The 25,524-nt window shown below is 47.7% G+C and overlaps 1 protein-coding gene across 1 annotated transcript in view; it reads right to left on the bottom strand.

Annotated features, from left to right (window-relative positions):
* SH3RF1 (SH3 domain containing ring finger 1) overlaps positions 1-24,655 on the bottom strand; it is a gene marked incomplete at both ends in the record, with an annotated part of 147,513 nt that extends 122,858 nt beyond the window's left edge. The window contains one exon of the mRNA XM_079706875.1: positions 24,263-24,655. Coding sequence (XP_079563001.1) covers positions 24,263-24,655 — 393 coding nt within the window. The remainder of the gene's footprint in view (positions 1-24,262) is intronic.
* Between the last annotated feature and the right edge of the window lie 869 nt (positions 24,656-25,524).

The raw sequence follows: 25,524 nt of genomic DNA, 5'->3' as shown, positions 1-25,524 counted from the left end.
GCCAACCCGGTTCTCTGCCCTTATGGCCGCTCCCTAAATTCACGACCGGGTAATTAAAACAGCAGAAGGCGTAGCATCTAAAGATGTTTTAAAAAAATATAAGACAGGGGCTTCCCTGGTGGCGCAGTGGTTGAGAGTCCGCCTGCCGATGCAGGGGACGCGGGTTCGTGCCCCGGTCCTGGAAGATCCCACATGCCGCGGAGCGGCTGGGCCCGTGAGCCATGGCCGCTGAGCCTGCGCGTCCGGAGCCTGTGCTCCGCAACGGGAGAGGCCACAACAGTGAGAGGCCCGTGTACCGCAAAGAAAAAATATATATATAAGATGACATTTCACTTCAATCATATTTCCAATGAAATCTGAAAATTTTACATATAAACAATAATACTTATAGGCCCCAAATATTATAAATAGACTCCTTTGGTGGGAAAGGAGGGATGTGATTCTTAATCAAATATTTTTCTAGTTGAAGGACTTCCCTGGCAGTCTAGTGGTTAAGACTCTGCACTTCCGCTGCAAGGGGCACAGGTTCGATCCCTAGCCAGGGAACTAAGATCCCACAAGCCATGCAGTGTGGCCAAAAAAAAAATATATATATATATATATATATATATATATATATGTATATATGTATATATTTATATATTTTTTTCTAGTTGAAATAGAAGGCTTTTTTTAAAACAGAGGAGTAAAAATTATAATAAGTGACTCTGCCGCTCTCCCCAAAGGGGAAATACTCTGCTGAAGCCATTTCGATCATTAATGTGATCTGTGATTTAACCCCAAACATACAACTGCTTTCTGTGAAAACTCTTCTCCCCACACAGACACCTCGCTCGTGCAGTGACCCAAGTTCTGGCATCCGCGTAATCATTTCTATAAAGAAATGGTTTCAGGATGCAATACCACTTCCAAAATTTTCCAAAGTTAAGAGAGATTTGCAAACATTCAATCCCTGTGTCTTAATAGCTAAGATCTGCGTTTACATCTTGGAAGTGTGTTCCTCAAGCATGAGCACAAGGACTTGTTCAAAATACAGATTCCCGAGGGCCGGCCCCAGGACACCGAAACCAGTGGGTCTTGGGGTGGAGGGGGGGACTAGGAATCTGCATTTTTAATAAGCACCCTGGTGTTTCTGATGCAGGTGGTCTCGAAAAATAGCACCGCAGGGAAGACAATTCATTTCCATTAGAGCTGTCTGTCCAGGCTGCAACTCCGTGATTTTTTTTTTCATTTGACACTTCTTAAACACTTGGATGAGTGTTTTTCAAGGAAAATCTGTGAAATGTCATTTTCACTGCAACTGCAGCACAACACCAGAAGGCAAGGCACGGCAGACAGAGTGAAGAATGCAGGAAAGCTCACTCCTCTAAGGAATCATTTAAAATTACAACTGCATGCGATCTTGACCGTTCCAGGCTAAGTCTCTCATTTTCACCTTTAAACAGTATTTTCAGCACTCCCCTAACTATTAATTTTGTTATCTCCATTCTCCAGTTACCTCATTCTGCTACAGAGTGAGAGGATGCCTGACATTTAAATCAGCCTCGGCAGCCTCTGCCCTGGGTTTTCAGGAAGTCTTGCTTTCATGTACCACGCTTTCCTATTTGAACTTTTTAGAATCAGATTTTATTTCTGATCCTTGATGTCATTATTTTCCACAAGATGACTGAGAACCTACTGGAAGTCTCCACCCAGCCACAAATGTAATTTGTTGCACCGAATACGGTCAACTCATATTTTCAAATCACAAATTCAGATTTTCACTCAAATAACTGCCGACAACGAGAGCTACCCTGGCGTTACCAGAATTGACACGTGAAGTCTGTCTCCAGGGCAACAGAGTAGTAAAGGAGGTTCTGAACCGCACTCCTGCTCGTTTGTGATTTAGCAACAGGCTTCTACACGCTCCCATCATGCTCTGGCCACCCCTTTGTCTGATCTCGAAATTACATGGGGTGACTTTTTGGTGCTTGTCCTACTATTTTGTTTTAAGACGCTCTACTTAAAATTTTCTTGCTGTTTCCACGTATGTTACCTTTTTTTTTTTCTAATTTTCACTATCAAGTCATTACATGCAGCTGCTCTACGCAAACACACAAACTGGACAGGAGCCTCACCACCATTTTCAAAGTTTTCCATGTGAATTGAGGACTGTAAGTGTTCAGCGGCTTAATTACAAATCTGCAAACCCCTCCACACAATGGCCCAGTGCTGATTCAGTAAGAACTTCCTGCTGCTTTTGTAAAAGCTCTTCCCAGTTTTTTTTTAAAGCCACTACACAGCCGATCTCTTTCTACCCAATTCTGCAGTTTCACAATACATCTTCTTTCTTGTGAATTCAAGAATTCACTATACTCCCGAAGCCAGAACGTCAATCAATCTAAATTCTCTCAGACCACAAGTTAATAATAAATTCATCTAACTATAACCAGGATGACTTGAAGGGGAAAGACAAACACCACCAAAATGCATGTGGGAACATTCAGGACAATATTTAAGAGAGAATATGGGAAGGCTGTCTAATAAAACAATACAGAGGACAAAGTAATGATTTCTTTGGAGTTGCACATATCTAACCAAGACACAATGGCAACCCCAGTGATAAGCTTTTCTAAACTTAACCTGTGGTTTTCAGTTCCGTTTTTATAACCTGCTAACTCCTTTGATGTCTTGAAACTGTACTATTATTTAACAGCTTATTAATAGGAAAGAAAAAGGCTAGTACATAAGGCTGTGCGTGAAAACGGTGCTGATGTTATAACAAAGCAAGAACGTGAGTCACCCAGTGTTTGTTAAAGCTTACGCAAAACGCGGGATACACATACACAGAGATGGCGACGTATACGCGTATACACATACGCAGAGATGACACAACACACAGAGGGGACTACGCTACGGTAAACACACCCGTATTCTGTGAGCAGATACTCCAGCATAATGACAGCATGACTAGCATCGAACATCCGTTTAAAAGAATACATTTCTCTTTGCTTTACTACAAACCAAATTCCTAGACTGGTCTGGATTTTAAAGGAATGTGCTTATGCTTTACCATATTAAGAAGAGTGGTTTTGTTTCAAAGATTAAAGGAAGAAATAAGTTCTCAAACAACAACACTTTGACAGAGTAACCCTCCAAGAAGGAAGGACAATCCACTCAGAGTTAAGGCCTGTGTCTGCGGATGAACCGTGAACAGAGAGGCCCTAATGCCTGCGCACAGGCCTCACTGCCCGATGATCCACGTGTTCCAATGTCCGCGTTAATATCTCCACCTAAATGTGTCCACCGCTCACCGACATCCACTGCATTCCGACAGCCACAGATGAAGTAAGCTTGTCTTCATACACCAGGATTAGCAAAACCAGTCAGAAAACAAAGGTCTAACTGGCCTAACACCGTCAGCCATCCACCCACAAGATCCCATTCTTGCAGGAGGAAACCTACATGGAGAAAAGCGCACAATCCAGTCATAACTAGAGCAATGAGAGTCAAGCCCCGGTTTCTGCAACAAATAACACGGTCAGAAATACAGCAAATGCAGCTGAAAGGAAAGCAAAGTCGCTGTGGTAGGTCGGTAATAAAGACTGTAGTCTTGTAACAGCAGGATATCCTGTAAAACTAATGTGTAATTTACAAATCATTTTTAAAGCTACCAGAAACCAAAGCAAGGGCAATAGCGGAGGATCTACAGAAGACCACCTTCGATCCTTCCTCCCATAAAACTGAATCTACGGAAGAGAAAAGCGCTCCTGTTAGCTTTTAATGAAAAGGCAGGGAAAACATCTCTGGTTCATTCTCCTGTGCAAACACCAACTGCTTATGTGGAAAAGAAAAACAGTTTTGTCAAGGGTGTCACATCCGTTGTAGCTGCACTAGTTGAAGACCTGGCGGGTATTAGAGGACTTCACGAGCCAGGCGGCCCCTCCCCCGGCCCCTCCCCCCGGCCTGCAGCTCTCTTTCATGCTAAGGGTAAGTTGTCAGGCAAGGTGCTACTTAGTCAAGTTCTACTCTGAAACTCGTATCATTTCATTGTGTGCAGAACAGGACTCAGCTATAGTTTACTCCAAATTGGAGCATGAGAAAAATACTTCAGAGAGAGCTCAGCCTTCCAAAAATAAGATTTGGTGGGTGGGGGGCGGTAGCAGCTTGAGAACAAAAATGGTCCCCAGCACGTCTCAGTCTTCCCATTTAAGTGTGCTGGGCAGGTGTTACCACGGAGCTGGGGGGTCTGTGACCCTGCCCTCCTGCAGCCTGTCACTCTGTTCTGCTCCACAGACTCTGACGAGGTCATGCTTAATGGCCAAAAAATCCACCACATGCCTAAAGGAGAAAGTAGAAAAAGATAGGCAGGCCTGAGGGTGTGACGTCTGTTGAGGCATGCAACTGTTATTTTAAACATAATTAGACTAATTGCCTCGCCATCTCCACCGATGCAACTGCACACGCAATTAATTAGAACTGATTTTAAAAGCCCTGTTTGGAATCTTTTGTTCCCCACTTCCTACAGATCAAATTATCAAGGAACAAATTCAATTTTTCAACTTTTATATTAAGAGAGGCACACACGTGCACTAACTGGGTCTGATCCGCTAATGCAAGTCATTTAACCAGCAATTACTCTACTCTGAAACTAAAAGCCAATTCAAATTTTGAACACTATTATAAAATAATTCCCTGGGAAGTATGACCATCTTGCAAGACTGCTGGTGAAAAACATGAATAATCTCATAGCTCTCCATCTAGAAAGGTAGGTGAAAGAAGACAAAGTTCTGGGACCTCCCTGGTGGCGCAGTGATTAAGAGTCCACCTGCCAATGCAGGGGACACGGATTCGAGCCCTGGTCCGGGAAGATCCCACATGCCATGGAGGAACTAAGCCCATGAGCCACAACTACTGAGCCCACGTGCCACAACTACTGCAGCCCGCGCGCCTAGAGCCTGTGCTCCGCAACAAGAGAAGCCACCACAATGAGAAGCCTGAGCACCGCAACAAAGAGTAGACCCCGCTCGCTACAACTAGAGAAAGCCCAAAGCAACAAAGACCCAATGGAGCCAAAAATAAATAAATTGAATAAATAAAAAAAAAAGACAAAGTTCCGTTTCACAGGAAAATTAAAGTATCAAGAAAGCTGCCTCTTACCACGTGCTTTATTCTCCACAGGTTTTTCTACCCCCAGTCAAACGTAGTTCACTTTAAAAAAGACATTAAGGAAAACACAACAAAGCAGTGAATATAACAAAAAAGAAGCAGACTCAGACATAGAGGACAAACCAGCGGTTACCGGTGGGAGTGGGGAAGGGCTATGTAGGGGAGGGGAGGTACAAACTACTGGGTGTAAGACGGGCTCAAGGATGTATGTACAACACGGGGAATAGAGCCAATACTCTGTGATTACTATAAATTGAAAGTAACCTTTAAAAATCGTACAAAATATTTTTTTTAATCTAAAAAGAAAAAAAAGGACTCCAAGGGCTATTTAACAGAGTCAGGTGCGATGGGCTGGCTGACTGGGAAAATTGGGAAAAGGTGATGACTGAGGACCAAGGCTGAGATACTGGAGCTGGAGACGGGCGGGGAGGGGCAAAGGGGCAGGAAGGCGAAACAAGAGGTCTCAAGATGGAGGAGAGAAAAAGCAAGCTTGACGGCTGCGGGAGGCAGGGGTGGTGGGACCAGCTGGGGCTTCCTCCCGAATCGGCATCTGTGAAGGGACCGAACCACGGGAGGGCAGCGTCCACAGCCGTGCCGGAGGTGCGCCCGCCCGGCCGCAATGACCACCAGTGACCAGCCCCGCAGGGCAGGCCTGGAGGTGGGAGCGGTCGCAGCTCACCTGACCTGCGCTGAAGTCTAAGCTCCCGAGGCGGCTGCACTCCGACAAAGGATGGCGATCCACGCGGGGCACAGCACGGGCTGTCACTGCAGAGGGGCTTCTGCCCACGGGATCTGAGGCCAAGGAGGCTCACGCCCCTGCTGCGGGCTCCGCAGACCCTGCAGCTGACCACGGGAGCGGGAACGGGACAGCGAGCCGGCCACGCACCCAGCAGGGGCCGCGGCCCCCCGGATGGGACACCAAGGGTCCCCACAGTGTGACCTGCAGCCGCCTCACAGTAACCTTGGAGAACCGCCCGGAACCGTTCTGGACATCCTCGAAATCTATGTGGAGACGGACCGTGTGCCGATACGTGGGCGTGAGAAGTACAAAGACCCGTGCCCCTGCTGGGAGCCCCCGGGCAGCGACCGGGAAAAATGGATTTCCAGCAGGCGGTGACCTCCCGGGCGGTGAGCCCGAGGAAGCACGTGGGGTCTGGTGTGGTCCCTGGTGACACACAAGGGACCACGGGGGCTGCCCCGGTGAGTCCTGCATGTAACAAACACAGCCGCGACCAGATTCTGAACAGGAAAGTGGCTCCTGACAGGAACCGACAGGAACCAACCCCCCATTCAGCTGGGTTATTTTGGAAAGGGAAGTACAGGCTATCTTAGAACGGATTTGCATCCCCACTGCAGCACCGGAGGGATGTGCTGGAGTCACGACACAGCCGAGATGACTAGGTGTTTCCACCCACTCCTTAAACAGCGGTAGGTACAGAAAACAATGTCACTCCTCCTCCCAAGAGTATGTGAAGCACAGGATTTGCAGAAATATATGAAAAAGACCATGTTCCTCTCTGAGCTCTCATTATTCCGGAAGCTTCAGCAGGAGTGCTGAAGCGCCCTGTCAGTGATACAGGGTGCGTGTTCATTTCCAAAAGCTAAAAGCAGAGGCGCCGCTCTAGTCTGAAATCACGTTGCTCACCTCTTGGGTTGAACAAAAGGGCTCACGGCAAGATTATTTTTTAAATCATTCCACATTTATCCTCATAAAACAGAACAATACAAAATGAATGGCCAAGTAAGCAAACATGACACTTTAAAGGACTCGTCTATAAAAGTTCTCAGCTCCAACTTAAAACATCTGATTCACGATCATTTTCCCATTTGCCACATTTTTTCTGCATGACGTTTGCAGAGTAGTGGAGACCAACATACTTCAAGTAAAACTCATTCACCAATTTCTTAATTTAACAAATTCTTTACCGAGGGCCTATTATGTGCCAGGCAGCATTCTAGCTGCCGAGGATACAGACAGAAATAAAATGAATCAAAGCCCTGGCCCTCACAGAGCTTACTGTCTATTTAAGGAAAAGAACAAACAAGTAACTAATCCATGATTTTAAACGGACCTAAGTGCCCCAAAGAAAAACTAAGCAGGGCAAGGCCAACAGAGTGACAGGACGAGGACGAGGGGCCTCTGGGGACATGGGGGTCAGAGAGGACCTTCTGAGGAAGACAGCAAACTGAAGAAAGGGAGTGGGCCACGCTGAGACGCAGGTGAAGGCAGCCCTGCCCTCCAGGGAGGGCAAAGAGCAGGTGACAAGGCCCCGGGCCTTGGTGATTTAATAAACGGCAAGAAAGCTTGCGTGGCTGCAGCGAAACACGTAAGCGGCAAAGACAAGGTGGAGGGGAGGGCGGGGCTCAGGTACGAGGCTTCCGTGTAACCATCCTGCAGTTTTGAACAACAGGCGTCACGTCACGCTGACAGAAACACCAGGGACCCCAGGGGACACGGCGGGGCAGGAGGACGAGATAGGAGGCGATTTCAACAGTTAGAGCTTAATCTGACGCTCTAAACGCTTTCACCCTCAGATCTTGCAGGGGGTGGTGACCCACTTCTTAAATTCCCCTCTTTCTAAAGAAACAAGACATGGAGACGTATTAGCACACATGCCTCAGCGACTTTATTAGTCTGAGAAACTGACAACTATTGTTTCAAATAGTCTCAGCGGAGCAGCCTTAAAATCAAGCCCAAAACACAACGACCATCAGAGACTGGTCGTGAAAGTCATGTAGGAGTGAATAGCTCTTTTGTCCTTAAACAGGCTGTTTGAAAAACAGAAGCACACTGTCTTTTATTGTCCATTCATGGTTCACATAGCCCCTGGGGTTGGCTTTCGGCCTTCAAAAGCCTTTAATGCACAGGTACACGTAAGCCTTGCTCTGTGGACTGGGAGAGCTGGAAGGCCCACGCTCCCCTGCGTGCGTGAAAGGAGAGGGCTATCAGGTACACAGGGCGACCTCACCTGTAAGGTATGCGCCAGGGACTCAGAACAAAGGTGGCTTCCTTCCTTCATGAGGAAACACCATCTGTCCAGAAAACTGCTTCATTGCCCTTGAATGATTTAGGGCTGCACAGTCTACCAGAAACAGCTCCAGGCTTTAACCTGTTTATTTTATTAACAAAACTGGGTGCTACATCATTCTTTGTTCAAACCTTAAAGGAAAGCCCAGCATATTCATTAATCAAAACTACATATTATTGTTCAGTCACCTTTGATCATGTGTGTTTGTGCCAGGTAAGTGTATTTATCAGTCAGAGACTGTAATAGACACACTGTATGTCTCCAGGGTCAGGACTCTGGTTTCCTGTCCACGTGAAACGTGGAAGGAAGGCAATTAAGCTGACGTTTTAGGTCGTACTTAGTATATAAAAGGAAGGCCTGCATTTTCACATTTGAGGGCATGTTGAGTTTTCCAGCGTATGAAATGTTATCACTTCTCCCTTTCTCAGACAGGGATATCGATGCAAAACAAGTTCTTTGAGCACAGAACGCGTTCAGTCATGGCTCGCCCAGATGCAACCAACAGAACACCAAGTCGCTGAAGTATTACTTCACTCTCTCAAGATCACAAAACATCTTGCTACATATTTTTCCCCCAAGGTCAGGTAGTCAAAGAATTTACTCTCTTGAATCCCACACACATTACTGCATAGGATCAGCTCTTAAAGTGATATCAGACCGTTTAAAATTGATTTTGCCAACGAACTACGATTGCTACTATTTTCATCCTAAAGTTACTGATAGATAGTTGTGATCTAACTTCTCCCAGCTTTGCAGATTGCCTTATGAGGACACAGCTGCCAATAACTGGCAATGCTGCATACTTGTCAGATAACACTCAATTGACTAGAAAAATTGATACTAAGTATCAAACTGAAAATCAATCTTGGCCTCAATGTGCCTTTCATTCACCTATTCTACCTTTTGGTTTAAGTTACCAACGTGTCTGGTAACTTCCAAGAAATGCTGACCTTTCAATCCAGTAACAGAGAAAAAAATGTGTCCTGAACGAGCAAAACACAACCTGTTTTCATACCTTCTGAAACTCCACCATTTATACGTAAGGCATGTTGAATAGATCCACCCTGGCCAACACCCCCCAGTTACAGCAGGGCTGCAGCTAAACAGAGATAAGACACCAGCCAGCTGTTAATGCCAGGACTCCCTGCCCAGACCCTGACCTGATGCCACTATTGGAAGGAGAAAAAAGTCGCCAGCAGAGGGGTGAGAAATGTACATATCAGGTTAATGTGAAAAATAAACTTGCCTCTCCCTCCAGGAAGTAAAGAAAGCTAGGCTCACAAAGAAGAAACTTAAATAAACCTAGCAACACATGCGAATCTGCATAATAAACATGGAGGTAGCATCACGCTCCTTTGACAGAAAACTCTCCACGTACAGCACGCCTAGAATCCGCAGTGCGAAGCATTTCTAAGGTGACCAAGCCTATCTGATGGGCTGGCTGTTCCTCAAGATGGACCACTCTCTTAACTATAATGAAATGTTGGGTCGATGTAGTGCTACTTATTTGTGAGTATCACACAGCTCAGTCTCCTGACAGAGGTGACAGCAACTCAAAATATTTCCACGCATTACAGTTAAATATCTGACACACGAACAATCACAGGGATGCATCGCTGCAGGTATTTGAACCAGAGCTGGCTTAGGATTCGAGAACTGGAAAGTGTCCCTTGGGGCTACTTTATTCTTCTAACTGCCCCTTTCTTTCCCCTTTCTGCTTCATTTTCAGGAATTTTAATTTACTTTTGACCGTGCATGATGCCTCTTGTGGGATTTAGGGTGTGGAGGTGCCATTCATCGCCACCCACATCACCACCTGTGCTTTCTGCCACCCGCAGGACTGCCGACCACAGGAATTACTCAGTATCTCAATCACCTGCACCAAAACCGAGGCCTTGATTACAGGTAACATTTTCACTCCAAAAGCAGACTTGCAAGCAGAGCAATCAGAAGGTGTTTGGTACTTCAGCGTGTGCTGTTAGGAAGCTGGACAGCCACATGTAACTCAATGAGCTAGAACACTCCCTTACACCATGCGCAAAAATAAACTCAAAATGGCTTAAAGATTTAAATAGAAAACTAGATACCATGAAACTCCTAGAAGAGAACATAGGCAAAACATTCTCTGACATAAATCATACCAATGTTTTCCTAGGTCAGCCTCCAAAGGCAACAGAAATAAAAGCAAAAATAAACAAATGGGGCCTCACCAAATTTATAAGCTTTTGCACAGCAAAGGAAACCATAAACAAAAGAAAAAGACAACTCTATGGACTGGGAGAAAATATTTGCAAATGATGCGACCCACAAGGGCTGAATTTCCAAAATATACAAACAGCTTATACAATTCAATAACAAAAAAACAAACAAACAATCCAATCGAAAAATGGGCAGAGGACCTAAATAGACATTTCTCCAAAGAAGACATACAGATGGCCAAAAGGCACATGAAAAGATGCTCAACATCGATAATTATTGGAGAAATGCAAGTCAAAACCTCAATGAGGTGTCATCTCACACCAGTCAAAACTACAGTGAGGGGCTTCCCTGGTGGCGCAGTGGTTGAGAGTCCGCCTGCCAATGCAGGGGACACGGGTTCGTGCCCCAGTCCGGGAGGATCCCACGTGCCACGGAGCGGCTGGGCCCGTGAGCCATGGCCGCTGAGCCTGCGCGTCCGGAGCCTGTGCTCCGCAACGGGAGAGGCCACAGCAGTGAGAGGCCCGCGAACCGCAAAAAAAAAAAAAAAAAAAAAAAAGTCTACAAATAACAAATGCTGGAGAGGGTGTGGAGAAAAGGGAACCCTCCTACACTGTTGGTGGGAATGTAAACTGGTGCAGCCACTATGGAGAACAGTATGGAGGTTCCTCAAAAAACTAAAAATAGAGTTGCCATATGACCCAGCAATCCCACTCTTGGGTATATACCCAGATAAAACTATAATTCTAAAAGATACACATACCCCTATGTTCACAGCAGCACTATTTACAATAGCCAAGATGGAAGCAACCTAAGTATCCATTGACAGATGAATGGATAAAGAAGATGTGGTCCATATATACAGTGGAATATTACTCAGCCATAAAAAAAGAATGAAATGCCATTTGCAGCAACATGGATGGACCTAGAGATTACCATACTAATCAAAATCAGAAAAAGACAAATACCGTATGATATCACTTATATGTGGAATCCAAAATACAACACAAATGAACCTATCTACAAAACAGAAACAGACTCACAGACATAGAGAACAGACTTGTGGATGCCAAGGGGGAGGGATGGTGGGGGAGGGATGGACTGGGAGTGTGTGATTAGCAGATGTAAACTATTATATACAAGATGGATAAACAACAAGATCCTACTGTAGAGCACAGGGAACTCTATCCAATATCCTGTGATAAACCATAATGGAAAAGAATATGAAAAAGAATGTATATATGTATAACTAAATCACTCTGCTGTGCAGCAGAAATTAACACAACATTATAAATCAACTATACTTCAATAAAATTTAAAAAAAAATAAAGAAGGTGTTTGGTAAAGATCAACACCATCATTGGTAGCTAATTCCTATTAGATCCACTTCCCTTTCCTCTGTGTCAGAGTGACAATGTGTCGGGGGTGGGAGATAACAGATCACGTATTTTAACTTTCATAAGACTTTTGATTCAATTCAGCAGAACACTTTCTAATAAACTAGGAAAACATGATTTCTAGACCACCACGGTGGGGGTCGCGCAAACGTTGTGAGGGCCACCTTCCAGAGAGGATCCGATGACAGTGAAGCTTCCCCGACCTCTGGTAACACCTTCATAGCTGTCTTAGACCATAGAGAATGAACACAATTCAGGGCACCAGAAGGATACGTGTGGTGAGGTCCCTCTCTTATGAAGACAAAAGGGTCGGTCCCAGTGGACCTGGGGTTCTGGAATCTGAGCTGTCAAGCCCATCAAGATGTAGTTCCTGAAATGAACACCCACTACGTTTTCAACTGTAAAGGACAGAAAAGAGACACAAAACACAAGATTCCCGCACTCAACTAACGTACAACTTGGTACAGAAGACAAAGCTAAAAAAAAAACATCATGAATTAGAGAACAAATACCAGGTGAGAGCAGAGAATCCTCAAAATAAATGGAATAAACAAGTTAAGTAAGTGTTTAAGATGAAGGGTCCACATATGATAATTCTCTATTACAGAATCAGCATTTGGAATGGACAGGTTTCAGTTCCCATGGATGGTTACTGACTCTACCGTGAGGATTACAGAAACAAGAGGTGGTTTAATTAGGAAGGAACTCAAAACTAAGGGCTCAGATAAGAGATGGGAGAAAACCAAACTTTCAGGAAGAGAAAATCTGAGGGTCCAGGCGAATCATGAATCAGCAACGCAGCGCGTTATTTTTAAAGATATACAAGGAGCACTGCACTCAGGAGGGTCACGTGACAGTCCTTCCACAGCGCGAGGCTCTATTCTACCCAGAACTTCTTGACCAGGCTCAGGGCTCCTCTGGACCGGAACCGAAGCACGAGGAGAAGCTGGCGGGCATCCAAAGGAGAGCGACTAAAACGATCAAAACATTAGGAAACAGGTCCTAAGAGGACACGTAAAGGAAAGTGCAGCGTTTAGGCCACGTAAGGGTGGTCAGGGCCGGCACAAGGGGCCCCTCCTTCCCATTAGGGACAGGACGAGAGTAATGGGATTAAACTGCAGGGACAGGGATTTGTATTTGATACAAAAAAAAAAAAAGAACTTCCTGGCTACGAAGACTGTGCGGCTCTGGAGTACGTTGTCAACAAGGTTTGAAACGTCCTTTTCCAGAGACTTTAAAATACAGTAGATGAGGGCCTCCCTGGTGGCGCAGTGGTTGAGAGTCCGCCTGCCGATGCAGGGGATACGGGTTCGTGCCCCAGTCCGGGAGGATCCCATATGCTGCGGGGCGGCTGGGCCCGTGAGCCATGGCCGCTGAGCCTGCGCATCCGGAGCCTGTGCTCCGCAACGGGAGAGGCCACAACAGTGAGAGGCCCGCGTACCACAAAAAAAAAAAAAAAAAAAAAAAAATACAGTAGATGATCCTCTGCATAAAATGTTCACTCAGTGTCCTTTCTTACCCTACAAAGGCAGGAAGTGAATATTTTAACTATAAATAGAAGCTCCATTTAAAAAAAAAAATCCAGACTTATTAGAAGTGGAAGCATTGCAAGGCTCTTCACTGTTGCTGCATTTTCAAAATTCATCAGAAAGTTACCAGCTACATAAATGTACTTATTTAGCCAGAGATGGGCCTAGTCACATAAAAAAGTGATCAGCTGCTCTAGGTAGGAGATAGAAAAAGAACCAAAACACGGATAAACCAACCAGAGTGTCTATCTAAAAACAGCACGGGGGTGCTCTGGAAGGAGGGGAGGGCAAGGGTGAGAGGGTAAACAAAACTCGGCCGCGAGGAATAAGACACACATTCTACATCCAGCACCCATTAAAGGACCCCTGTGAGGGCACTGGAATCTTTCCTAACACCCATTTTTAAAAATTAGAACCAAACTACAAAGCACACTTAGTCTTTCCTACAGAAGTCTTAGGAATCTAAGACTTTTCAAAACTATGCCAAAGAACAAAGTCAAAAGATAAGTATTTTAAATTATTTCAGCTATTATTTTCCCTACATCATCAAAAAGAAAGATAGGGAGGGAGGGAGGGAGAGGAGACAGTCACGGCTGGCCAGCACATAAGGAATTCCACGGCCGCTGGGGCCACAGAAGCAGGAGGAGAGACACGAGGGCCCCAGCTCCTTGCACAGCCCAGGCCCAGGGTCACACCCAGCCGGTGCAGAACCTGGACGAAACCAGATTTGGCATCCTCCGCAGTCACTAACTCATGAACAGCTTGTGAACCTAAAGTTTAAGCTGGCTGTTTAAAACAGAACAAAATGCGCGATGACGTGTACATTACAAATGTCGGTTGGTTAAATCACCAGACTCCGCCAGCCTGCATGCACGCGCGTGCACACGCGCACACAGGGCTGACTGCACCACGTAACTGACACAGGGCACTCCAAGCTCTCACTTCTGGAGAGAGGACCGGCAGCGGAGCGTCGCAGGTCCCGGGCACTGGAGGGCGGACCCTCACGGCTCCACGAGTGACGCCGGGCTGAGGGAGGTGCCGAGCCAGAGGGGGAGCAGACGGGCCTCTGCCCGGGGCCACACCCCCGGCCTGTGCTGCCCCGCGGCCTGCGCTCCAGCGCTCAGAAAGGAGCGTTCGGGGCTTCCCTGGTGGCGCAGTGCTTGAGAGCCCGCCTGCCGATGCAGGGGACATGGGTTCGTGCCCCGGTCCGGGAGGATCCCACATGCCGCGGAGCGGCTGGGCCCGAGAGCCATGGCCGCTGAGCCTGCGCGTCCGGAGCCTGTGCTCCGCAACGGGAGAGGCTACAACAGTGAGAGGCCCGCGTACCGCAAAAAAAAAAAAAAAAAAAAAAAAAGGAGCGTTCGTTCAGAGGAAGACTCAGCTCCCAAGTCCCCCCTGACCCGTCTGAAGGAGCCTCTGTTTTCTGGGACATCTCCCCACCCCGGACGAAGCCCCCGCTGCCCCAGACGGTCCCTGATGCCTCCCGTGGACTCTGCAAACTATCAACAGCATCCCTCCCCACTCCCACCCCACGTGTCCCTGCGTGCAGGATCCAGTCCACAGTCGCTGCCCTCCTGCGCCCAGGCCTGTGCGACCCCAGAGAAGCTCAGCTGCTTCCCACCCGCATTCAGCATAAATACGCCGCCCGCCCGCTGCCGGTCAGAGTGGGACAGCACGGCGGTGAGACGGGCTCAGGCCCCTCCAAAGGGCAGCACCCCTGGACGTGGGGACACCCCATCCCCGGCTGTGGGGGGCCTCCGGCAGCGGGATGACACTGCAGGCGGAACGGGGGAGGTCCTTCCACCCAGGAGGCCCAGCGAGCAAACCAGCCCCAAGTCGGGCTCCTGGCTGCCCCCGCCTTCCTGCTGAAGGTCTGGCCCACCCTACCATCCGTCTGAAGGTCCCTGTGGCAGGCAGGGCCTCCAGGGGACCCCGAGGAGATGCCGGTGTCCCAGCGTGACTCAGAGGCACATCGCACGTCACCGCACCCAGATGATACCCAGACGCCAGCCTCAGTCTGTTCTAAACGCTCACGGCCGGAGCTGGCCTTGGCTTGGGCAATCGTGCCAAAATGTTCAGGGCCGCACAGGAACTCAGATACAGAAATCCCTCGTTTTAGAGACGGGGAAACGCCTGCCTATGGAACAGAAATCACTGGCTGCAAGTCACCGGGCCAGGACTAACACCACGGCTCCATCACTTCACCACCGCGCAAGGGGTCCTCAAGTCACACTTCCTACATTCTCGCACCTCGTTCAGCGAGACCAGAGCTTTTGGTGCCACAGCTGGGCTTTCTTGGGCTTTGTAAATGTTTCACACTGTCACCTGATGACGACCTTCAACTAACACTTCGGTTTCAACAAAATCAGTACCTTTGTATGACAAGAGTTTGGGGTTTCCGTATCTTCTAATATTTTGGACTTGTCATAAAAATAAGTAGAAAACAGAAAAATGAAAATGCTAATAGTATTACGTACTATGAAATACGTAATACGGAACGAAAGTAATTAGACTGTCCAAAAGTGGCAAACATATTTAGCCTGAAAGACTTAAGCACTTCAATTCTGCTCAGCTGCGGGGGAGAAAAGGTTAAAAACATATGAAATGCCGGAAATAACATATCAAAGAGTGTGTTTAAAAGACAAACTCAACCATGGGAGAAAAAAACTGAGACTTCCGCTAACTAAATGTCACTTCAAATGAGCTGAGCAAATAAAAATTTAAGGTCTGAGGTTTCATTTATTACATACATTGTTTAATCTATGTGTTTAACATGTTAAAGAACTTTAAAAGTTCTTTAAAGATATGTGTTTAAAAACCAAGCAGTTATATAATGAAGAGCGTTAGAATACTTTGAGCTCTGCAGGAATTTAATCCCCTCGTAAGAAATCTAACGTTCACCCTTTCATCCTTGGTGTCCAAACACCCTTCCAGGAACCTTACACCGATGCCAGGGCTGCTGGCACCCACACTGAGGTTCTGCTCCGTCGCTGCTGGATTATTTGTGGGGACGGCGGGGGTCCTTCACATGAATTACACCCAGGGATGGAGCCCCTACAGCAAACCCGCATTTCATCCTGGGCAGTTCTCACTACATTTTAAAATACTGAAAATTCACCCCTGTTCATTCATTGCTGAATTATGAACAGTGAACATACAGTGTTTCGAAAGGATTTCTGTCCTTGGAAAAAATACTTGGAGGAATTTTTACTTCCTTAGGCTAAGAGAAGAAAGTTCAAACTTGACGGGCCTTGCCTTTCTGCACTATGTTTACAGCAACGTAATGCACTTGCACAGCCTGCGTACTGCTGCCTTCTTCCACGTTCCACAAGACAAATCATCTACGACGTCACGGCTACCGCCAACCACGTGGACCAGCACCTCCATCCGCTTCCCCACTACCTGGAGGAGCCCACTCACGGGCCGTCCTTGAAGCAGCTGTGTCTGCAGCTGCATGTCTGCCTGCCTTCAAGAGGCCAGCACTCCATCCCCCGGACGGGGCACAGGCTCGGCCAAGGGCAGGCACGGCGGGGCTCGGCCAAGGGCAAGCACGGCGGGGCCGCGCACAGCTTCTCTCTTCAGCGTCACTGCGCTCAGAAGTCTCTGAAGTTTAGAAAAAAGTGAGGAGATACACGCAGTCTTTATGACAAAAGCTCGGGAGGATGAAGCCTGAGTTCCACAGTGAGGGTGCCTCAGCAGCAAGGCTGCTTCGAGTGTAAGGTGTCTACCCCAGGACGTTGTGCTGCTGCGGAGAGCCCGCCTGACCCACGCCCGAGCGGCACCCGAGTCCTCGCCATCCTGGGCGCGGCGTGCAGTGGCTCCACCAGGGGCGCACGGGACCCCCGATACGGTGCACCCCACGCCCGCCCGGCTGTGGGGGGAGATGGGGACGCAGACACATGGGCAGAAGGCCCTGTGAAGAGGAGACGGGCACGGGAGGGGTGCGTCCACAAGCCGAGGACAGCGGGGTGTGCCGGGAGCCCCCAGAAGCCAGCGGAGGCCAGAGCTCTGCCGACACCTGGATTTCAGACTCTGGACCCAGAACTTCTGTTGTTCTCAACCACTGGCCGGGGGTGCTTCGTTACAGCGGCCACAGGAAACTAATACACATTCAACAAACCTCTCCTGAGTGTGTCCTATGAGCCAGGCGCCACGAAGGTGCTCAAGAGTCACAGGTGAACCAAACTCAGCGATCCTGGCCCCGGGCCCCGCGTGGAGCTTCGGGCCCTCTGGTTCTGCGTTCCTGTGAAGAAACGGAGCCCAGGGCCTCCCTGGTGGCACAGTGGTTGGGAGTCCGCCTGCCAATGCAGGGGACACGGGTTCGTGCCCCGGTCCGGGAAGATCCCATATGCTGCGGAGCGGCTGGGCCCGTGAGCCATGGCCGCTGAGCCTGCGCGTCCGGAGCCTGTGCTCCACCACGGGAGAGGCCACAACAGTGAGAGGCCCGCGTACCGCAAAAACAAACAAACAAACAAAAGACACGGAGCCCAGAGCGGCCGAGCAGCTGCCAACACAACCCGGACCTCCACAACTCCCGGTGTGCCAGCCACACCAGGGAAGGGCTGGGCCCACCTACCTCCATGGCACGGGGCCACCTGCCCCTTTTTATCAGAACAAAACAGGCATCGGGGACGGTGAGGTGAAAGGAGCCCCGCCAGTTACACTGAGGAAAGCTTCCAGGGCCGCAGCAGCGCGAGGATGAGGGGGACACGGTTAAGGGGGCGAAGCGGGGAGCAGACAGGCCTGGGGTGGTGGCCGGCTCCATCCTGAGAGCAGGGGGCCTTGCACGAGTTTCTAGGCCTCTCCAGCCACGCTTCCCTCGTCCATAACACGAGGATACCTTCCTGACCAGCGATGAGAGCAGACGGGAAGCTCTGAGAGAGACGCCATTTCAGAGAAAAGCTCAAATTGCAGCATAGCACGTACAACACGATCCTATTTCTATTCAGTTTTTTCCTGGGGGGGGGAACACACAAAATACCCTCTGCACAGTGGTCACCTCTGGAGATTAGGGACAGACAGATTGGAAGCCCTGATTTTCCCCTTTACATACTTCTCTACCACAAATTTCTTACTATGAGCACATATTACCTTTAATTTTTTAAACGGAGAGAAAAACAGTATACAGTCATTTAAAAAGCACGGAGCATGATAATTCAGTGAGTTGTACACTCACAATTCGTGCACTCTTCCATATAGTATACCTCAATAAATAGGTGTTTTCTTTTTAACGAGGTAGGTGTATGTGCTCAGCCGTGACAAGATTTCCCAGATATATTCTAGTCATCAGATATGCAGAGTACGGAATCCCACTTATGTCAAGAATCAAAACAACCAGATGCATATACATATAAACACATAAGAGATACAGAAGGACACACATTATACTTCCAAAGTGGTGAACTTTTTTATAGCCAGAATGTTTTTAGGAACTCATTTTGCAATTTACATTTTGAACATTTTTTAAATAACAATACTCCTTAGCTGCAGAGGGTTGTCTGAGATTTACACGGTAACAGTCACACGATACAAATGTGATACAAAGAAGACTCATTCAGCATTCCCGGGTTGTACACAGGCCCAGCCCTGAGCCTCGACGCAGGCCCGACTCAGGAACAAGGGGGCGGTCAGGGTGGAGGTGGACAGGAGGACCGAGCAGGGGTCAAGGATGACACGATGAACAAATAAGAAGAGGTCAAGAATGGCTGCAACACGGTGTTTGGCAAAAACAAATACCTTTTTCTATTTAGACTCGGCCACTGGGAAACATCAAAACCTCTCCCTCGGTCCAAACCACGACCTGGAAGTCTTGCTTCTTAGGTCCAGGAGGGGTGGTCCCCACTGTGCCCTGACAGCCACCCCCTGGCCAGGGCGAGCAGGTCCTGCCCACTTTCGCCCACCTCCTCCACGACCCTCATCACAGGCGCGATCCTGTATCTCACCGCACAGTTCGGGGCCTCACCACCTGCTGCCTTGCTTGCTGTTTCTTGCGTGCTCGGCCTCCGCTAAACGCGCGCTCTCCCCAACGTGCGCGCTCTCGACCGCGGCCCCGCCCCACGGCATCACCCCCTCCCCCCTCCCCATCTCCTCCCCACCCCCCACCACCCCCCCACCCCGCTCCTGGACCCCGCCAGTCCAGCCGGCCAGGCTCCACCAGCGGGGCTGGCAGGGACTGGAGGTCCACTCGAGGTGACTCAGCGTCCAAGGGCGCAGAGGCCTGAGCCCGCCCTCCCACAGGCCTGTAGGACCAGCCCCGCCGGTGCGCAGGGGACAGAGGGGACGGAGGCCACGCGGGGCTGACCCGCAGGAGCCCATCCACGGGCGGCACTGGGGCTGCACAGGCCGGCCGGCTGAACAACAGGCATTTATCTCATCATTCTGGAGGCTGCAGCCTGAGACCGAGGTGTGGGCGGGGCTGGCTGTCCCCCGAGGCCTCTCTCCCCGGCCTGCAGAGGGCCGGCCGGGTTCCCACAGCGTCTCCCCTCTCCCCGGCTCTACGCCCTGATCTCCTCTTAGGAGGACGCCAGACTGTGGATTAGGACCCACCCGCGTAAGCTGCCTTCACCTTAAGCACCTCTTCGAAGGTGCCACCCCTGAGCGCAGCCTCACAGTGAAGACCTGGGGGACAGGGCTTCAACCTATGAGCCTGGGGGGACATGTTTCAGCCCCTAACAGTCAGCTGCAGGGAGAGAGGCAGCGGGCACTATGGAGAAACGAAAGCAGCAGGGAGGAGAGCTCGCCGGTGCCCCTTTTCTTTCCCCCTCTCCCAGGCCTCTGAGGCACGCTCCAGCCATTTCTGTCCTGGGCCTGACGGCCATCTCAGTCCCAAGGACCCTTCCTTCTGGCCCCAAGGGCAGGGCACTGACCAGGACGGCCGCGCGGTCCTGGATGGCTCCCAGCCCAGCGCTGCACCAGAGGCCTCGTCTTGGGTCACTAGCCCGTCGCCCGCTCTGTTCTCACGCACGGCCCTCGCTTCCTCCTGGGAGCTCCGCTTCATCTGGCCATGGGTCAGGACCTCTGGAATACTCCGTCCCTCTTCCCGCCAACCCCTCTCAACTAATTAATACCATTTCACCCTTAAGACCTCAGTTCAAATGCCTCGGCCTGAAGAAGCTTTTGAAGACACACAGACAGACACACACGCACACATGTGCGCGCACACACACGCACTAAACCAGGCCCTCGCCTGTCATCTCCCCAGCTCCCAGCCTAACACTTAGCACCTGTAATGACCTACCTGCACTGTTATCATGCTATTACAGGTGTGTCTCTTCCACCAGACACACAGGTTCATAAGCAGAATCCGCGTCTGCTTTGTCCAGTACTACCTATCCAGCAGCTAGGGCAGTGCCTGGGACCTAGTAAGTGCTTGATAAATATTTGCTAGATAAAGGAAAGAATACAAGTGCAAGTTAGTGTAAATCAGGGGCCATGTGATCAGTGCTGGCTGAATATGCTCACTCTGAGGAAGCGGCAGTGTGAAATCATTAAGTATCAGCACCTAGACAGACAGATACACGTACAGGTATTAGACCTGGAACCAGTGGAGCCACAGCTAGAAAGCAGAAATTTATTCCATTAGGTCACAATTCTATAGGGATTAATCAAACATGTCCACATCGAACTCTGTACATACTTATATATATAAAATCCACCTTCTGTAGGTATTTTTCAGCCCATGGAAGCAAGTGTCTGCAGCCACCCACTCCCTGCACCTCGTCCCACTGGTCCACTTTGGCGCCAAACCAGCAGGGATTCTTTACTTGGAGTAAGAGCTGGTGGTTTCCAGGGGTGACGCCGACCCAACACTCTTCCATTTGCTCCTTCATGTGAGGCAGGAAACACTAAAATTCTGGGAACAAGATGTGTGTCACACGTTGCAAATGTTCTTATCTGCTGATAACACCCAGTCTCCCTGAGGTACACGCATGAGGAAGCCACATGGCCACGATCTAACGGAACGTGGAACATAACCAATAACCGAACAGCATCCCACGTGGTACCAGCACTGGCTTCTACCACACGTGGGAACAGGCTCTCACACCCCCGGGGCGAGTCAGAACAGCTGAGGATCTAGGATTTATGATGTCATTCACCCAGGGGACACCCCAGGGGCTGGCTGACAACTCCACGGGTCTCACTTTTAAAAGAAGCATTTTCTAGTTTGGGATTCGCAGATGCAAACTATTATGTATAGAATGGATAAAGAACAAGGTCCTACTGTAGAGCACAGGGAACTATATTCAATATCCTGTGATAAACCATAATGGAAAAGAATCTGAAAAAGAATGTGTATATATATATATATATATATATATATATGTATAACTGAATCACTTTGCTGTACACCTGAAACTAACACAACATTGTAAATCAACCATACTTCGATAAAATAAATAAATTTTTAAAATAAAATAAAGTAAAAAATAAAAGGAGCGTTTTCTGAAATGTATATATCTTTCAGGTCCTTGGGCTGTTTGTGTAGCCCTGGTTGTTTTGAATATTTCAAAGTAGAAGGTACCAGTAATTACTGGTAAAAGAAATTATTTTAGACTTGGGGGGAAAAGAAATGCTTTTGACAGGAATTACAGCATCTGCATTAACCCACATTACCGAATAATTTTGTCTGTTCATTGTCTTGTCCTCCACTCTCTGTGCCCCCCGCCCCCCGAAAGTAACAGACATGATCATCTCCTGCTTTTATTGGCCTCAACTACTTTATCCAAATTATAAGGCTCAAGCTCAACTGAGCTTCTTGGCAAGTAATTTTTCTCATGCCAAAGAAGAAACATAAAGTAAATCAGGAAAATCATATCAGCCAGAAAAATAATACCGACATCATCAAAATCACAGAATAATGTACCTAAGAAACGTGAAGCTCAACTTTGGGAGTTTAGCAGTTCAAATAAATGAACATTCCAACATCACATTGTCAGTTTCCACATCAGAAAGAAAACTTAAAATCCAAAGGACACTGAGCTGAATGCTTGAGTCCTCTTCTTAAATTCCTTTTTATCAGTAATCAAACATTCACCACATTCCTCACAACAGGTAAGGCAACGTGTCAACAACTGAGACACTTCTATTCACAGCCAGAAGCTAGGCCTCTCCAGTCTAATTAACAAGGAAACAAAATCCCTCCAAGGAAGCAAATCTACCCCCTAATTAAGTGAAGCAGACCTAGGTCCGGTGTCTCAGAAACGATGGTTCTGAGGTTGAAATATTCATGAGTCCACAGATACTAATCGTGTAAACTCCATTAAAAGAAGGAAATCTAAGAAAACCCTATAAGCAGACCAATTTCAAAACTAGGGGGCTTCAAATAAGCAAAGAAAACCTCCAGAACCCAAAGTTCTCACTAACATTAAAAAAAAAAAAAATTAAATATGACTCAAAAGAAACCTGATAGCCTGGGGATAAAGCTGTTTTCCAGCAATTAAAACACTTTGCGGAAGGGGATATGGGAACATATGTATATGTATAACTGATTAAATTTGTTATAAAGGAAAAATAATAATAATAATAAATCTTCTTTATTTAAAAAAAAAACATATATACACTACCAAATGTAGAATAGATAGCTAGTGGGAAGCAGCCACATAGCACAGGGAGATCAGCTCAGTGCTTTGTGACCACCTAGAGGGGTGGGATAGGGAGGGTGGGAGGGAGGGAGAAGCAAGAAGGAGAAGATATGGGGATATATGTATATGTATAGCTGACTCACTTTGTTATAAAGCAGAAACTAACACACCACTGTAAAGCAATTATATTCCAATAAAGATGTTTAAAAAAAAAAAAACAACAACACTTTGCGTACTCTACATCAAGTGATGTAATACATCATTCATAAAAGATAAACTTGAGAAGAAAGGAAAGGAATGGTTAGAAGGTAGTCATTCCCTACAGCTCCCAGAGAGCCACATCTGTGAATTTACCCTAGTTAATGCCATCCCAAAGGGTTATTCCTACCTCACTGAAAAAAGTCAGTTTTGAGTGTTTACAACGAATATTTGAAAAAAGATTCTCATCCAGATTAACTGTTCTTTAAAAATGGATTCTCTCAGTTTGGCCAATTATCAAGATTGTTTCTTCCGACAAAATTGGAACTGCTTTAATTATCGAATGTCCACAACTACTTTTCAGGTTTACAAAAATGAGAAAAGCATGTATTATTGGGGTGCCATCACGAGCAACATAATTTACATTTCTTCAAAATACCTTACCTTCTAGAAATTTCAGTCGTGGTAACTGCCCAGATATTTAGCCTCACTTCAAATTATTTCAGTCCAAACCCAAAACCCAAAAAAAATCTTTCTGATGGAAACATTTCGTTTCACTCCCTATAAAACCCAACATAAAGCTACATCGTCTGCTGTCTTAGCATAGCTCTCAATGACATTTCGTTGCTACAGCAACAAAACTCTGCTACCTGTGGCCATGATTTGTTAAGAATTCCTCCAACCAGAAAATTCTGTGCTGTGCATTCATAAAACCAACAGAATGGCTCCAAGCCACTTAAAAATTAAAGCTCAATGTCCTACTTGTGATCTACCCACACACATATTTATAACATGTCTACATATATGCACACATACATACATACTCATGGTCCTCTCAACACCATCGAAAAGGTAAAACCACACCAAATTTCCATTTTAAACTCGGCATAAAAAACTTCTGTATTTTAGATTTCATTGAATAATTGCTACTGTTTCCCAAGATTTATCTTAAAACGTAATAGAGGCCCACCATCCGGGAGAGAATTTTAAAAACAAGAAAAATTTTTTATAACCAATCTCATTCCAAAAAGAAAAAAAAAAAATTCCCAAGGCACAATCTCCTATCTGTTCCAGTAACGTGACTTCTTTAGCCATGAGCTGATTTAGAAAACATCCAAAGACTAAAGAATACACACTGGCCATCACTACCGTCACCCACCGCACGGCCTCTTCAGGCTACTCACCCTCACCGGGGGGCTCCAGGCTTGCGCCCGAGGCTGCTGTCCACCCTGGGGGCAAGGTGGATCCTTCGAGCTACAATTGGCCACAGCGCTGCTCTGAGCCCTCGAGGCGTTTGTGCAGTCGGTGCCACTGCCCCCCGCAGGGCCGGGTTTCCAAGGCCTCTGCTTGATGCCATCCAGAAGTCTGACCAGCAGGATGTTGCTTGGAAGCTGCTCCACGCCCGCGCCAACCAGAGTCCGGCACTCGGGGCATCTGAGTTCATTACGGGAACCGACGATGCCCAGCAGACACCGTTTGCAGAACGTGTGCTGACAAGGCAGGACTCTGGCAGAGACGTCGAGCCGCTCCAGACACACGGGACACTCCAGAAGGTCCAGAAGGGCCGACTCATCCATCTTCCTCTAGTTCACCGAGGGAGACGCTCCACGCGACCCTGAGAGTGGCTCATGTAACATCCATGTCAGACGCTGCTCTGGGGGCACCGGGGCAGAGGGAGAAAAGACAGAAAAGTATGATCGTCTGGGGGAAAGGTGCGGAGGAGAGCCAGGAACCAAGAAGCACACAAAAGTGCTGTTTGCTCTGGAACATGGGGCCTGAACTCCAGCGTCAACAAGTTAAAACAAAATAGGCTTTCTAAGCAATTCAAAATGAATCCGTAAAGATATCTAGTTCAGGGCGCAGAAAGAGCTACCAAGTACCATTCAGGACTCTTGCCATAAACAGGATTTATGAAACGTAATAAGAACATAATTTCTTCGGCTCTCAAAGTGAAATCTGCTGCCTTAGTAAAGTCCTCAACCCACCTGAGAAGGTGAAAGTGGCCAATGAACGTCTCCTCCACCTGAAATTCCTTTTCAATCCCACCAAGTTCCCAGTATTTAAGCCACTCTGGTGGTTAAGAAACCGCGCCTCATGTGATTTCTGTGGCACATGGTCCCAATATTAAATACATACGTTTCTTCGCCGCTCTTAAAAATAGAACTGTTTAATCCTACCCAACCAAAACGACACGAAGGTTCACAATTCTAAACAACACACTAAAGATGGGCCTGAAAGCAGCTCAAATATAACAGCACCCATCAGGGCAGCGGCTGCCAAACTCAGAAACGATTTCTGAACGGCCTGTGTTAATCCCATTCAGAAAATCTGGCAAAATTATCACCCAAAGAATTTGAGAATGGAATGCTGGACTGAGAACCGAGGGCTTAATATGAAAATGGGGCCATTCAGGAAAAAAGCGTTCAAACCAGAGCCTACACCGCTC

Source organism: Hyperoodon ampullatus (assembly GCF_949752795.1).
Source record: "Hyperoodon ampullatus genome assembly, chromosome: 6".
NCBI classification, from domain to species: domain Eukaryota; kingdom Metazoa; phylum Chordata; class Mammalia; order Artiodactyla; family Ziphiidae; genus Hyperoodon; species Hyperoodon ampullatus.
This window is presented reverse-complemented; position numbering and strand designations above follow the sequence as displayed.